Source organism: Gracilinanus agilis, chromosome 4 (genome assembly GCF_016433145.1).
Source record: "Gracilinanus agilis isolate LMUSP501 chromosome 4, AgileGrace, whole genome shotgun sequence".
Lineage (NCBI taxonomy): Eukaryota > Metazoa > Chordata > Mammalia > Didelphimorphia > Didelphidae > Gracilinanus > Gracilinanus agilis.
This window is the reverse complement of record NC_058133.1, coordinates 385427932-385445939: the sequence shown is the minus strand read 5'-3', so window position 1 is coordinate 385445939 and position 18008 is coordinate 385427932. Positions and strand designations below refer to the sequence as shown.

The window sequence follows — 18008 nt, the reverse complement described above, 5'->3', positions numbered from 1 at the left end:
TTTCTTCATAAGGATATGGATGTCAGAGCTCCCAGCCAATGTTCTGTTATTGAGTCTTTCTATCCTTATGATCCAAATCAAATAGCTACAGCCCAGTATACTAAACTGCATTGGGAGGGAATGGGAGATAAGGAACGTAGGTTCACATTAACCCAAGGTGAAACACACATCTATGTAACATTGCATCAACTTATTCAAGGTCATAAATATTATCTTAACAGAACTAGGCTTTCTGCCTTTCTTTTAAGGCCCTGACAGCAGATAAAACTTTCTAAGCACACAGCTGACTGGAAACACCTTTTGGAAAAACTCCCTCTCATGAGAAATATACTAGGTGGTGCTTACAACCTCAACTTCAATCTTGCCTAAATACCTCCTTGTCTTTTCTGAATTTACTTGGGTTCATTCTCCAAGGCTGTACTTGTCACTCCCATTCCCACCTCCCCAATAATTGATCTTTATTCTGCTTCTATCATGCCCAATATAGCTTCATCTTGTGTCTTTGTTCACAAGTGAACCCTAAATCATCTATGTCTAACTTTCACTCAGACTCTGTTAGGATTGGATTGGGGATTAACTGAAATGCCCAACACTGTCATGAAAATCCAACCGTTCCTGGTCTATAAGACTGATACATTTCTAGGCTCACTCACTGTCTGCCAGTAGAATCTGATAAATCTACCTCTTCAAGGGCAAAAGGTGCATAGCTTAGTTTTTGAGACTTTAAATTCTGATTCTCACTTATTAAAAGGTATTCATTCACCCAAGGCTACAGTTTAATAATCAAAGTTAAATAACTGGAATCTAAATCAAATAGTCTCCCTTTCTTCAAATGTATACACATACTGCTTTTTAGAGAAAGGCTACTTTAATTAAGGTTGTAGGGGTAACAGGGATGCAGAGGAATGAGGGGGAGATAAGTGAAAGGGATTGAAAACTTGGGATTTCTTTCTCTTTTATCATTCAAGTTTACATTTCAAGCCCTTTTATAGGGGGCCATGCCTCTATATGATTTTTTGGGGTCCTGAGCGGCGTGGTGGCATAGGATGGTTAAAGCAGGAGAAAGAAAATGAGAACAACTAGACTAGTGGTTAGCCCATGCTGTCCCGAATTCTGCGGGCATCGAAGTTTATTATATATCTTTCTCAAGTAAAAAAAGTCACAGTTGGTAAGGGGCAATAAATCACGTATAATCCATTGAAGTCTAAAGAATACAGATGCAAAGACAAATGGTCAAATTCCAAACCCCAATTCAGAGGGGATAATTCCAGGAGAGGAAATATCCCAGGGAGATGCTCACCAGTCAAATCCTAAAGGAGCCAGTTCTAATCTGAATATGCACTCTTATCTAATTAACATTTGTTAGGAAAGGAATCATTAACTCAGTAGATGCTGGTCTGCCACTTCAAAGCTCTCCAATAAGAATTCTAAGAAAGGTGGGGATCAAAGACTGAGTCAAAAGAGGAGCCTCAGATTTTTATCTTAGATGGCCCATTCAGTCTGCATCCTGACATGCAGTGCAGAAAAATCATACACACAGTTTTACTTGCCGATGATTTTGTAATGGGATCCAGATAAAATATCTGTTACAGACTCTGTTTCTCTAAATGACTCCTAATAGCCTTCTTGGAGGGATCAAGTTGATTTTGGATTAACCTACCTGCTGGTACCAGAGCCTTTTTGGGGGCTCAGGTGACTAGGACCAAACACAAAGACTGCCTCAGCCTGGATTGGTCACGTAGGGAATCCAGATAACAGGCCCTAAATTTGATCCTATTTCTCCAAAGGTTTTAATACATAGAACGGCTTCCCACACCCTTTGGTTCCAGAAATGAAAGACCAGGGAACTGCTGTGGTTATCATGGTCATATATTCTGATACTGGATTCTCAGCACAGTAGAAGTACAGGAGAAAGACAACTGAGATGAGGAGGGAGAAGCAGCTAGCTGGCTGTGGTAGAGGAATTAGTGGTGATTACAGTGTTCTGGAAAAAGGTGGTGTCATTTACTATAAATGGCATGATTCATTTTTGGGTGGTGAGCTATGGCCTCTCTCAAATATGTCAAAGCCAGCATTTATGAACTCAGTGAAATAAAGCAGAGCCAATCATGTGTCATTTGACAATGACTTGTTAAGGATATAAACCCACAGAAAGAGTGATCATGATGGACATCCTAGGGTTTCTTGTTGATAGGGAGGTCAAAGCACCAAAAAATGAAACAGAATAAGTAATCAAAGGCAACTTCTTCTCTGGGGAAAAAATGAAAATATAATTATCTAAGAAACAAAGTAATTTGTTTAAATGTGAATTTCAAGTGGGAAAGTTTCCCACCAGACACAAAAATAGCTTTAAAACTGAGTAAATATCAAGGCATCTAAGAATTATAAACTTTACTTGGAAGGTGAAGAGAAAGATGTAAGTAACCAATTGACCATACAGGCAGACCTGGCTGCTTTTATTATCTCTATAATTATATTACTTTTAATATGAAAGCAATAACGTGAAATAGCTTTGGTGTAGAACACAAAAAGGTAACCTCAGAATTATGGAGACTGATGTGCAAGTTCTGCCTCTGAGGTGTACTGATTGTATGTATTACTTTGAATAAACAATTAACACCCCAAGAAACTGTCTAATCCTATAAATTGCTTGTCTTCAGTGGTAGAGATTTTTCTTACTAAGAAATATCCATGTCAATAAAATAATAGGTTGAATTTATTTTTAATTTTTTAAAACTTTACCTTCTGAAGTCTTAGAATTAATACTATGTACTTGTTCCACGGCAGAAGAATGGTAAGAGTTAGGCAATGGGGGTCAAGTGATTTGCCTAAGCCAGGGTCACACAGCTAGGATTTGTCTGAGACCAGATTTGAATCCAGGACCTCCTGTCTCTTGGCCTGGCTCTCAATCCATTGAGTCACCCAGCTCAGTTGAATTTAAGAAAAAAAAACCTATATATTTCTAAACCCAATCTGGGTTTGGATTAAAAAAAATGGGTTTTCTCTATATAATTCCAAACCCAGAATAGAAGTGAAGTTGAGTTCTGCCTCTAATAATTATATGTGACCATGGGCATGTCATAAAGTCAGAATTTAGAGCTATCAAGGTCCTTAAAGTTTAATTTATTTCCCACATTTTACAGATAAAAAATGGAGGCTAGTAGAAATTGAAAGCGTTACTAAGGTCACATAAATACATATGGGCAAAGCTGGGGTTTGATCCCACATCTAGGTTGCCATTTTGCAACAATAACAATCACAAACAATAATAACTAGTGATTAGACTTTATATTTTCCAAAGTGTTTTTTACAAATAGTGCTCATTTTATCCCCACTTTATATAGGAAGAGACTCAGGCAGAGAGAGGTTTAGTGACTTGCCCTACAAAGAGTTACAAAAAGGTTGAACTGATATTTCAACTCGGTTCTTCCTTACTACAGGTCCAGCACATTAGTCACTGTACCACCTAATTGTCTCTTTGATTCTTAATTTCCTCATACATAAAATGGGAATGAAAATATTTTTAGAAATCGGTTTGATTAACACTTATTAAATATCCATTATATACTACATCCAAGAAATGTTATTACAAATCTGAAATAATTTCTAACTTCAAGGATTTTAGATTTTAGTACTAAAACTGCTTATTTTACAATATATTATTTTAGTACCAAATGAAATAAAATAAGTAAAAAATATTTTTGAAAACCTCACAGTGCTATGAGATAATATTTATAAAGTGCTCAGTATGGTATCTGGCATGTGGGAGATTTTATAGAAATTATAGCTATTATTGTTATTCTTATTAATAATATTTTTGTATATTTCTGCTCTATGGATTATATATCTTTACATCATGGAACACAATGACCTTAAAATAATTATAATTTCAACTTACCATAAAAGCAATGAAAAGATGAAGGGTGATATAAATAGGCCATAAATATAACATAGTAATGTTATATATGCTTATTATTATAAATATAATAAAGTTCCATTTTATAACAAATATAATGATCATAAAACAATAGTTTATTATTAGTAACCTTTTCTAATGATGGCTAGCATTGAGAATTAGGGTAAATACATTATCAAGGACACAGATGTCTAGAAAATGAGGTGGGTTAGCAAGAATGACAGACAACAGATAAACAGTTTGAATGCTACAGTAGTTCCCCTAATATATTAAAGAAGAAGAAGAAGAAGGCCTCTGGTGCAAAGGGTGGATCACTTATAAAAGAATTCTGGAAATACTTTGATAAGAAATTGACAGAATGAGAGATCTTGGAAAAACTTTGATTTTATAAGTACAACTAGTGTCCATATTGTTGGTGATAGTATTCTATCAATGTAGAGCAGGAATGGCATCAGAAGGGATTATTATTCTGACTACTGCTGCTATGATTATTACAATCTGCTATCCTGGTAGCACTTTTGGACGTATGCAAAACATTTTACATCTATTATCTTATTTTATCCTCATAACAACTATGTTAAATAAGCGTTATCATCCCCATTTTTACAAATGAAGAAACTGAGGGTCAAAGAGATTAAGTGGCTTTTCCAAGATCATATATTTATTAAGCATTTGAAGTACTAAGGTCTTCTTGGGTCCAGCTTTACACTTACTCACTACCCTGGGATGCCTCTACTATATCCTACTTTGGTGGATATATAAAGTCATATTTCTATCAAAGAATAAAATTTTAAATTATTCCTAATGTAAAGATTAGAGAATAAGGTACAGAGAAAAAGTTGCTCTTTAAAATTAGCACCTACATTGCTCTCTTCCCATTGTTGATTATGTGTCAGAAAATTAAGAAATATTACCACTTCTCTTCTGTAATCATAGAGAAGTCAGTTATATGGTTAATGGCAGGGAAATAACACAAAGTTATTGGTTCTGCCCATGGCCTTTTAGTTTTGTTCTTGAGGTGATCTGAATGGACTAGGTTTGGCATTATGAGAATGAAAAAAGGATTGAAAGAGATTTTCTCAGTGTAATTGGAATAAACTGAACTCAGAGTAACTCTTCAGATGTAATCAAAGAAGCTTAAAAGACAAATGTAGCCTACATTTGATGGCTCCTGCTCTCTGGTCAACTGGCTATTGTTTTCAGGTTTAAATCAAAGAATTGTGGTAGCTCCTGAACCAGTGTCCTCATTGCAGGAAAAAACAAAATAACCCTCATTCATGGGAAAGCCTCATAATAGCAACTTAATAGAAGACCAGTAGGTGGCAGCTGAAGATCCACAGGTAACAGCTTAGCTGTAGGGGACCCACACTTGACAGAGATGCAGAGAAAGCATCAATTCTGTAGCCTACAGCTGAAAGACATTACTTGACTAGCCTGAAAGGTCAGCAAACCTACAGGGAAAGTAGCCAGTAGCAGTGAAAGAAGCAAGTTCTCTCCAGTTCGCTGCCCTAAGAACATGAGTGTCACTACTAGCATTGTGGAAATTTTCAGGAAACTCTGCTCCTATGTATTTAGAGTAAACATTTCTTGTCATGTTATTATATATTTCATTAAATAATTTTTGCTTTGAACTATTAACGTTCAAATCACCTGATGGCTTAGTAAAATAAATATTGCTAAGGCTTTGTTTTTAGGTACAATTTGACACAAAATGTGTCTTGAACATGAGATAAGTTTTCAGAGGTACCCTGTGGGGAGAGATCCCTGAGGCTAAATGGTTATTTATAGTACCCTACCACTTTAAAACGAATACATATATTAGTACAAGAGAATCTCATTAGTGGTTTTTTTTTTTAAATAATGGCTAAATAGCATAGTCAACAACTTAGCATTTTTAAACAGTGTACTATAACCTAAGCTAAGGATAAAATACATATTCACATTTTCACTGAGAAGAGATTGTTAGGAAATATTATGTAAAGATTGTTTTTTTCCCTTGTCTAGAGTACTGAAATCAGTTGTGAATTAAAGAACAGAATCTTCTATGTAGCTAGCTAATGCTCTCTCAATTGAACTCTGTTGCCTTTGGGTCGAACAGACTTCAATTCCACTAATGTTTTAGCTGACATCAATCACATCACTCCCTGAGGACTTCATGCCAACTTGCTCCAAGAGATTCCATTCTTTCCAGAACCATGTGCTAGGATATTTGTCACATTGTTTGTGAAATAGACTCAAAAGGTTCCAATCAAAGATTCACAAATAGCATCAACTACCATTTGAAAGAAAATCCAATTTCTTCTTCCAGAAGAAGATACATGTAGAGAAAATTGCTTGAAATTTTTTACAAAAGAACAATAGTGTATTGCTATGGCAGAATGGAGAAGCTGCTACTTACATTGCTATAGGTCCAGCGGGAGCTTTGACATCTATCTGACACTCCTGAACAGAAGCATTCCTCACAGCCCTTGTGATTATTCTCTTGTAAATTGAAGAAGCCCACTTTGCAATGACTGCAGTCTCTGCCTTCGACATTTTCCTGTAAACACAGGTGTGTGTTAGCAAGGTTGTTCCAGAAAAAAATATCATACTCCAAAATTATGTCTTTCATATGTCTATTCACAAGGAGGAATACATTTACGGTCCCTTTTTTAAAACCTCTTCTACTATATCTGAAGTATAGTCATCTCATTTTGTCCTTTCCAACAATATTTATGGGAAATTGCTTGGTGCTCTTATTTTAAAGCATTACAGAAGGAAATTATTTTTTCATGCTTTTTTTACATTTTGGACTTCTACTTACTGTAGCGAATCCTAATTTGGGTCTCTCATGTCATCAAAACGTGGACTGAAACACTTAACAAACTCCTGAGACAATTAATACTGAGTTGGTGGCCTGATAGACATACAATTAATCATCAAACAACCTTCATTAAGTTTCTAATTGGTATTGGGTAGGAAACACTGAATAAAGAACCTTATATAGATGGAGTCTTCTCAGTGTTCTCTCTCTCTCTCTCTCTCTCTCTCTCTCTCTCTCTCTCTCTCTCTCTCTCTCTGTCTGTCTCTCTGTCTCTCTGTCTCCCTGTCTCTCTCTCTTTCACACACACACACACACACACACACACACACACACACACACACACACCCCTCAAAGGAAATAAAGATGCTCTTCCAAATCATTAAATGACTGTATGAAATTAAGTATTTAAATTCGGAAAGATCAAAACTAAGTGCCTTTTAGAGGGGAAGCACAAGAATAAATGGATAATGATAGTGTACATTAAGCAAATCAGTAATGGCATTTTTGTGTTGAATTGGAGAAGTTTTTCTTTGCTCACTGTGATTTCCCAATGTGGGTCTATCTTCCATCAGTTTATTTCACACATAAGTGAAATTTGTCATTTAATAATAATTATGTTTGTGATGATAGTCAATCAACAGATCTTTATGATGATAGGAATGTTTGATGTTTATGCACCATTTTGCAGTTTTCAAAATCCTTCACATACATTATGTCACTTAATTAATGCAATAGCTTAAAGGGAGAGTTGTTTTCACCCAACAGGTATTCTCCAAAACATTGTCTAGATGGCCAACTTAAACCTGGGCCCAATAATATAATAGGGAAGCAATGTTGTAGAGTGCAAAGAGTATGGAGTCTGGATTCTAAGGGCCTGTGTTCAAATCAAAGCACCTCAACTGAATGTGTAATCTTTATGTAGTCCTCGGTTTCTTCATTTGAAAAATGAGGAGATTAGATGAAAAAGTTTCTAAGGTCTCTTTCAGATCTAAATATACAATCCTAATATTAATGGGAGAGAAGAGTCTTTCCTGATAAATCTACATGAAAATAAGTACTGTTTTATAGGAATGGGTAAGAGATACTCCTTAATTGTACCCCTGTCAGGCCTACAGAATAGGTACTCAAAAATACTTGGAGCTACAGAAGAAAGGGATAAAAAGAAAACATATCTAGAAAAAAATAGAAAAACAGAAAAACCCAGATAAATAAAACCAGAGGAAAAGAGACTCTGAGCTTGTCAAAATGAATACTAATAAAAGGAAAAGATGCATTATCCAGGATGATAATCTATTTGGGATCTTGTTAGTTACTATTCCGTTTTGTTTTTTTTTCAGATTGAATGTCTACAATTAATTCTTACAATTAGCAGCAAAGAAAAGAGCTCACTGAAAGCAACCCCCACCCAAAAAGTTGCTTAAAATGGGCGTAATCCCTAGTACCATTATCAATTATTAAACTTTCAGTAACCTAAGATCCATATGGAATATGAAGAATTATTATTCAAATATTTTTGTTACTCAGTAAATTTCAAATCCTCTAACAGTACAATTTAGCAAAGCAAATTACAATGATTTCATACCTATACTAATAAATAATTTCTTAGTGCACTGAAGGTAAAATCTTATCCTGAGAGCACATGGGAAGTAGAGGTAGAACATTACTATTTGATAATTTAGTTTCGCCCTCTGTCAGTTCAGTATATTATGTACCTGAATGTTTAGTCTAATCTACTTTTCATTTTCTCTCATTTGAAAGCTTCCAATACCTTTTTCCTGAAACTCAGATTGAGGCCAACAATTACAATTTCTTTTAATTCCATTTAAATCTGCCTTTGCTCCATTCCCTTCTTGTTCTATGTATCACAATATTATAACTCAATAACCAATAGAACTTTTATTCCAGCTGTTTATAATGTTATGTCCAGCCTTAACAACAAGTTTAACCAAATTTATGTTTCCAATACAATTTATTAATGACTTCTATCACTAGGACAATCAAGACTTTGATGAAAGCCCTCAGAAAATAATCTGATGCTTCCTTTTCTGTGATATATTCTGAAATATTATACACAGAACGTACATAATTTTACAAGTTTATAGTTAATTCTTTGGCCTTTCTCTGTGGAATCCATCTTATTCCAATGAGCATCTCCTTTCAAATTCAGTAAGGTTTTTATTTATACATAAAATTTATTTATTATTGTTGCTATCTTTTGTTTATAGTTATATAGTCTTTCCATTTTATAGGTTATCATTTCTATAATCCTGTGAAGGGATTATTTCATTCCTATTATTTCATACTTGTGTTCCAAGTATCTATTATGATTCCTGGCACTTTATAGGTGCTCAATACATGTTTGTGGATTGATTGAAAACATTCTAAACTATTCTGGAAATCTCCCAGGTTTCTCACTTCTAAATCCATGAAGTCAAAAGTAAAATACCTTCCTCTGGTTAGTACAAAGCGTTCCTTTCTAGTCTGGGGCACTATTCCTTTTTATAGGCTTCCAAGCAATTTTTTTTTAGAAATTTCTCTTCCATTCATTTATTGAGAATTAGTTCTAATTCAATACCTTAAATGACACTTAGATCTTTTAATACAATACTTTTTCTTCATACTAATATCCCCACAATTGTATAAACTACTTTGGCAAGAATATGTAATCTTTATGGATGAGTCATTTAGTGTAAATTTACTTCACTAAACATTGCCAATTCATACCATATGCTGAAGAACTCTTTAAAGATTACTGTTCTCGGCTAACCTCTCCATCCCCTGTATTTTTACTTTCTAATCTAAATGTGAAGAAAGTGATGACACAAAGGTTATTTGACCAGAGGGATTTCTGGTCGTCCTCAAAGTCAATGATGTCAGCAGAGTCTTCTACAATTAGACACCTACACTGTGTTTCTGGGAAGGAAAAAGAAAAAAAAAAAGACTTCTGATCCTGAAGTCCCAGATAAAGAAAATGGCAGCCAAGAGAGGCCACTGAAATATTGTTCACTCCTGCAACTAGATTTTTTTTTAATTTGAGAATCCTTAAACTTTTTTTTATTAAAACAAAAACAAAACCCTTATACTCTATATGCTTTTTATTTTTCTTTTCTTTTGTTTTATTTTGTGCTTTCTGAATGACATCATCTTGAATAATTATGGTAACTCCCTTAGCTGGAATGCATTTCTCCAAATATAAGTGGTTCTAAATATTTGATGATGATGATGACATCAGTCTTCATTGACCGGTATGAATATTATCCATTGCCTATATTTTCTACTCCTCATGTTGAATTCTGCTTTATCCTTAATAAACTAATAAACTTCAAAAGCCTTAAATTTTGTATTACCAAAACACTTTACCAATAAAGATGTTCAACAAGATTAGATCTAACCTATCCTTTTTTCTCTTCCCCAAACATTTCTACAGGACATCTTTTCTCAATTCAATAAGCTAATTTCTATCATTAATCTTTGTTTAAAACCCATTAGAGAGCCTTTCCAATTATAGTCTGGGTGAAAATTTTCATAATGAAGCTTATAAAAAATGGTAATGCTGAGAACACTTGAGATTTCCATTCTGAGGATTAATATTCCTTCACAATATACCTCTGCTCTACACACACAGAGACAAATATATAAAATTCAATTGTATATATACATAAGTATATATATACATATGTGTGTGTCTGTATGAGAAGAGAGAGGGAGAGAGAAAGAAAGATATATATATATATATATATATACATACATATATATACATATATATATCGAGAGAGAGAGAGAGAGAGAGAGAGAGAGAGAGAGAGAGAGAGAGAGAATGCATAGAACTGAGAAAATCTGCAAGTCACTTAATTATTCAGGATTCTAAAGATAATTATGTAAGAGTGTAAGTTACTGATAAGGAAGATTCCTCATCTAGGAGATCCATATAAGATGAAAATACAGGTTCTATATATGTGTGCATGCATACTGGTATTTATCCTTCCAACAGTACAGGAGTTAAGGGTATGCCACTCCCTCAAATTGGAAAATTCACATAAAAATTTTTGGCTCTTCCTTCATATCAGAGAAAAAGTCTGATTTGTTCTTTTTTTCTTTTATGGGTATTTATATTATTTTATCTGCATTTATGAGTTTCTAAACTTTTAAAGATATTTCTACCCTTGTGTGTCATCTACTGGCTTTTGCATTTTTTCACAAACTTTAACTTTTTACTTATTTTAACTTAAAGAAATTATATATATTTATGATATTAAAAGTAAAAGATGTTGATATTATATCATATATATATATATACAATGCATCTCTGAATTTCTAATCTTTCTTATGTCATCAGATGACCTTTGAAGGTCATCTGTGACTGGCAAATTTCTCTCAGAATTGTAATATTTTATTTAATTTCTTGTGCCAACCCATGATACATTGAAACCATGTTAGTGTAAGGTGCGATGTGGAAGGGATACATATATGTATACACATAAACTACATATATATATATATGTGTGTGTGTGTGTGTGTGTGTGTGTGTGTGTGTATCTGTCTCTCTCCCTTCCAATTTCCCTTTGTCACCTGAAAAGGGTCTGAAGAATTTATCTAAGTCAAAAGTTTCAGGAAAATTGCTATTTTTCAATAGAAGAGAGAATTTCCCTAACAAGAGATATCTAAACCAACAAAATCACAAAACTAGAATAAAAATATAAGAGTATATTTATATATATGTATATATATTTATATATACATATATATACATACATATATACACACATATATATATATAGTGTGTATATGTATTTGTATTTATTTATATGTGTTTGTGTATATGTATGTCCCCATGTGAATTTATTACATTATGTATACACATGCTATTCCCCAGGGTTGCTTCTACTCATTGGGATTATCACTAAATTTGTTAGATGACTAGAAATGAATTCTTCCTCTTTCTTTTTGTCAAAAGCATTTGAATTGTAGTCATAAGCCCTTAGTTTGAATTCTGACTCTGCTATTTGCTATATTACTATATGACTGAGACCCTGGGTAATTTACTTTGCATAATAGTTTCTTTCTCTCTAAAAAGAGAGTCTGGATTTCCCCCTCCCCCGATCCCTAAATAACCTTCTAGTTCCAAAGCCTAGGATAATATGATTCTATGATAATATGCATTTTAGTTTCTTATATGGTTTGATAATTTGAAGTCTCCTTCTGGCTCTGATACTTCCTTAATATAAAACTATAGACAAGTTACTCTTAGCTTTTGTGTCTAGAAAATGAGGTTGTTGAGTTAAACTTTAAAAAAGCATTCTTCAGTTGCTCATTTTGTTTATGATTACACTAAAGAATTTAAACCAATTTCTCTAACATCCAGACCTATTTTGGTCTACACAAAATACAGGAATGTGATAAGTCACCTGACAAGCTGACTTTCCATTATATCTAACAAGCTTGGCAATCATTTTATTTCTATTTTATCTTCATTACCACATCAATTCCTTAAATATGCTTCTTTTCTTACAAAGGTGACAGAGGTCACCCTGAGTTGTTTTTCTTGAAGTTTCTTGAAGTTGGGTACCATATCAATTGACACCAAGTTTATTTTCTCAGACTACTTGCTCTCTAAAGGAAATAAACAGCCAGAATACTTTCTCTGTTTTCTTTATTATGGAATTGCCCTGCTATAATTAGGAACTGTTTCTGAGGTACATATTTAACTGTAATTGTTGCCCAAATGGGAACTATATAAATAAAACCATCAGGGTACCTCCAATGCTTTCTAATACTGAAGAACTTTTCAGTAATGTTTATCATGCTTATTATCAATTTTCTTCTTTGCTTTTTGTTCCTTCTACTGAATTACAAAGGTCATCCAAGGGGGTGGTCTGTCAACCAATTAGGACTTATTGACCACTTGCTGTATACAGGGCATTAGTTAGTATGGAATGAGGATAAAAAAGTGAATGGAAGATCACTGGACTCTTAACAAGAATTAACCATCTAATAGAAACCTTCAATGAGGCTATGTTGCTTACTATATTAACTCAGGCAACACTGATTAGTAAAATAAAAATTGAATAATGTGGTCTCATATATGACATTTAAATATACACTTAAAGCGGAGACTTGGTCCATATTTTCCCATATATGTGTATATGTGAACACATATATATGAATGCATGCATATATAAACATGTATTTGTATGTAAAATTTGTTCTTTGTAAAAGGACTAGCTTATCAGTTGTCAGTTAACCAATCAACAAGCATCATGAAATATTACTATGTGCCAAGCACTGTTGTCTAACTTCAAGAAGCTTGTATTCTAATATGTTTATCAGCAAAAATGGATGATAACTGAATTCACTGGAGTGGGCAAGATCACCAAGAAAAAGTAAAAAAGAAATTTAAAAAAACTGAAAAATCTATACTCAGGGGGCTGGGGGAGCAGGATAAGGAAAAAAATCAACAAAGGTCATTAAGAATAAAAGGGAAAAGAAGGAGGCAAGGTAACAGAAAGGAGTAATGTCTCCAAAGTAATAGAAAAAAGAATATCAAGAAGAGGAAGGTATGACAGACAGAGCTCTGGTCTGTTGTTCCAAACCTCTCCTCAAATCTTTAACTCTTATCACTGTCTTCCTCTTGTTCAAGTAAATGGCCTCACTTCCTATTATAATTTAAAAAATGATTTAAGTTAAGCAAAAAAAAAAACAAAACAAAAAACTCTCCTTCCTCCCCTCTTCTACACCTAAAATGCCCCTTAAAAGAAAGCCTTTACCTATACTCTCTTCTTTCCTTTTATTTTCAAAGGATAAGTCAATGTGCCTTATAGTGTAAAGGGAATCCAATTTGGCTAGATCACAGAGGACAGGAGAAGGGAAAATTTATCATAGGACCAGAAAGACAGTTCATAGGAAGGGTATAAAAAGTTTTAAAAGCTAAACAGAGCATTTAAAAAATCTTTCCAAATGCAATATAGAACCAGTGAAGTTAACTGAATAGGGGAAGTTTCACGGTCAGATTCATGCTTAAAGAAAATAATTTTGGCAGCTCTGTGAAGAAAATACTGGAGTGGGGTACAATGATCAACTCTGAATGACTTAACTATTATAAGAAATGCAAGGATCCAAGACAACTCAGAGGAATCAATGAAAAGGCCATCTATTGCTATAGAATAAAATTATGAAGTCTGAATGCAGATTGAAAACATGCCATTCTTCACTTAATTTCTTCCATGAATTTTTCTCTCATATAAGAAATGTGTGTTCTTTTGAAACTTGATGAACATGAAAATGCGTATTGAATAAAAACACATGTATAACCTATAGTATATTATCTGCGATCTTGGGAAAGGGGGTGGGATGGAAGGGAGGGAGAGAACATGGATCATAAATTGTCAGAAAATTATTATGGGAAAGTGTACCAATGTGTAATCTGGGAAAAGATAACTTTAAAAACAAAAGAAAATACTGTAATCAGGGAAATATTCTCTTTGGACAGGTTGAAGAAGATAAAAGAAGAAATAAATTCACTGGTTATATCAATTAAGACAATTTTGGTCCTTGGTTTCAGTAGTTTGAAAGCTGGATTTCAAGAAGTTGAGTTGTGAATGAATGGTAAAGAAATAGAGGTTAACATATCTAGTACTCTATCTAGAATTTGACAATGAAAGAGAGGAAGGATATGAGATCATGACATTACATTTTGTAAGTCGAGGAGAAGCTTTTAATGATATTAGGGATACTTCAATATATTTGTAGGCAGAAAGGAAAATTCATCAGTATAGAGAGTGACATGGAAGATGACAAGAAAGAGCAAGATCTATTGGCACCTCTTTAATAAAGAATGATTCTAGCAAGATACTCAAGATACTGCACAGGACAGAATCAGGAACACGAATGAATGAATGAATGAATGAATGAATGAGAATGTACAAAGGGCTTAATATTCTTTATACTGTGCTATTTTATTGTCACATCCTTTCCAGAAAAGATAGCAATGTTTGGTTATGGTTTCTAAAGCTAGAGGTAAAAAATGAAAGATTTGTGTAGCTAAAGAGAAGGGCTAACACATCTGAGACTAGAAGGAAAGAGGAGAGAATGAGTAAAGATCTTGTGAGAGGGATTTTAATGTGTAGTGGAGGAGAAAATAGCAAGTTAATATAGGATAACCTCAATATTTTTATAAAATAGGGGGTGAAGTAATTTGCTGAAAAAGAAGAATGTATTGGTGGGGTAGGGAGTCTGGGGAAGGGTTTGGGATAATCAAAATGGCATGTGTTTTAGAAAATCAAGAAATGATCTATTAGAGAATTCTACCAGTAGAATATAAATTTCTCCCAGAAGAATGTAAACTTGAAGACAGGTACTATTTTTAGCCCAAAGACCTATAGCAATACAGTGCCTTATACATGGTAAGTATTTAATAAATGTTTATTGAATTGAAACCTGTAGAACTCACCAATTTTTTCTTCTCCTATCTGCTTCTTCTTATCTTCCTTTAAGAACTCATAATCCATATTGTGTCTTCTAATTGTGGGAGTTACTAAAAACTCTATCCTGGTTCTTCTTTCTTCTCTTGAAACTCTCTGCTTATGGCCTCAGAAGCTCTCATGGCTATAATTATGTTATCTATGCAGATGACTTACAGATCCATATATCCAGCCCCTAGGTTCTTGGCCTTCAGTCCAACATAAATAACTGACTGGATATCCCAGAAGCAACTCACAGTTTCATAGGTTCACAGATTTACAGCTAGAGGGAACCTCAGAAGTCATTTAGTATCATATCTTTATTTTTTCAGATAAGGAAATTGACAATCAGATCACTTAGGCAGTATGTGGAAGAATTGGAACTTGAGCCTAGATCCTCTTTGTCAAAATCCAGTGCTCTTTTGCATTGTGCAATATTGCCAATATGTCCAAAATAGAACATCCTTTACCAAATATTGCATTTTCTATCTTCACCAAACATACATTACCTGCTCCATTCTCTCATCTTATACAATCACCATCCTGCTTCATACCCTTATCTAGATTATTTGAATAGCCTCCTAATTGATTTCCCTATATCAAGTATTTCTCCTCATCCTAGATCATCCATGACATGTAATGCAGGATTTATGCATAACAGACATTGCTACCAAAAAATGATTTTCTTAAGCCTAGGTCTAACCATGTCAAATCCTTTACTCAATAAATCCTAGTGGTTCTCTATTGCATCTAGAAGAGAAACAAATCCTGTTTACCATCACAGGAGGAACTGATGGAATCTGAATGAAGACTGAAGCATATCATTTTTCACTTTGTCTCATTTATAGTTTTTTCCTTGTATAAGCAATATGTATCCTTTTCCACAACATTATGAACATGGAAATATGTATTTATGATTGCACATATACAATCTATATTCTATTAAATGCTATCTTAGGGAGGACGTAGAAGAGGTGAGAAGGGAGAGATAATAGACTGTAGAAAGACAAAAAATTATTTTTTAAAATTGTACCTATTTGTAATTGGGGAAATGGAACAGAAAATATTTGTTAAATCCTCTTTAGATTTCAAAACCCTTCACGACTGAGTCTTGACCTATCATTCTGACATCATTGAACATTATTCTCCCTTCTGCTGGTCATTTCTCTTTCTTCAAATTCATCTTGTGGAATCACACTCTCTTCCTGTAAGATATTTTCATGTACCAATTGATAGTGCTTTTTCCCTCTTAACAACCTTGTATTTAATCACCTTACCTATATTCTATATAAAGTAACATATGTACTTGTCTTCCCTGATAGAAGATAAACTTGATAATGATGGTTGTTTAATTCTTTTGTCTTTTATCTTTAGCACCTAGAATAGTTTCTAATGCATAGTAAATGGCTAATTAACATTTAATGATTGAATAATGCAGCACCAATAGCCCAAATAGATAACATAAACATGTAGTAGGCACTGCTCCCATGATTTCATTGCTTCCTGAAGCCATATTTGATGGCTTGGGAATAGAAGAGAGAAATGCTGGGAGTTATTCATTGTTGAAGATGAGTAAAATAGGAAGAGGAGAAGGTCAAGAAAGTAAAGGTTTGAAGAAAGAAGTAGTATGTAGTGTTGAAGGGATTTGCCATGGAGGATCTCAAAGGAAGAAAGTCAAAGTTATAAAGGTCTGATGAATTAGAATAATAAAGAAAAGACCAAGAGTCTTCTCACCTGAGCTACAATCATGTATTTCTGTTAGCTAGAAATCTCCACTTGGACTTTCCACTTAACAACTTAAACTCAACATTTACAAATCATAGAAGATTGCCATATTTCTCAGACTTGCCCCTCTGCCTATCATTCCTATTGTTTTGGCCAGTGAGTGCATTATCTACTCAAGTGAAAAAATGGATGATGGACATGCAAACCATTCTCAAAACTATATTTCCCAATGCCTATGGAGCATGGCTAACCAATATATAGGCTAAAAATTAGGTTGACTTAATTGGCACTGAAAAGTTTAGGAACAAGTATCCCAATACAAATAAAACTGATGCTTTCAATTAAATCTCATTTACCCACGGGTATTGTAAAGACCGTAGTTGCAAAATGTAGCTTGCAGGCCCAGAGCCCTGGCTGTAAACTCAAGCCTCGAGTTGGGGAAAGGAAGCAATTAGATAGAGCTCCAACTCCCCCTTTCCTTTGGCAATTCAAGACTCTGGGAATTGGTCTAACTGAAAATGTTTATGGATCAGTATGACTGTTTATCTGACAAGTTTTTCTAGGGCTGAACTTGATGTCAATTGGAAATAATTTCACAGGAGATTGATAACTTTAACTGTGAGAGGTTTATCCCTTGGACAAGTATGGATAATTGACTCAGGATATCTTCATAGATGAATCTCTTTCAGGATCCTGTCAACCAAGATGGAGGGTGGCCTAGGTAATATATGTGTTTAGGCTTAAATAATATAAATAAAGGATTTACTGACAACTAATATAATAACAAGAGTTTAAGAACTTGGAGGGTTTGGGGTAGATGCTATGTACAGGAAAGAGGGAAAGGTAAAAACTGTCTCATTTATCTTTTATGTTATCAGGATAGCTTCTCCCCTAATGGGGAAAATCCCAGAAGAGATCTTCTTTCCCTAACTACCTCCCAAGCTATTCTGTATCTATTATCTAGGAATAAATGCAAGATGGTTAAGTATCTTGATTGGAGATCTGTAGATTCAGGTTTTGTTGAGATACTCCTAGCTGGATTTCTTTGCAGCAGTAAGTAAATCAGAAGTCAGTGTGGGATAGTTATGATGACTGTTTTTATGGGTAA

The 18008-nt window shown here is 34.0% G+C and overlaps 1 protein-coding gene across 1 annotated transcript in view; it reads right to left on the bottom strand.

Annotated features, from left to right (window-relative positions):
- The window catches only part of LAMA2 (laminin subunit alpha 2), a 625852-nt gene that overhangs the window by 417726 nt on the left and 190118 nt on the right, over positions 1–18008 (bottom strand). Inside the window, 1 exon segment of the mRNA XM_044676961.1 lies at positions 6315–6455. Within this exon segment, the coding sequence (XP_044532896.1) occupies positions 6315–6455 (141 nt within the window).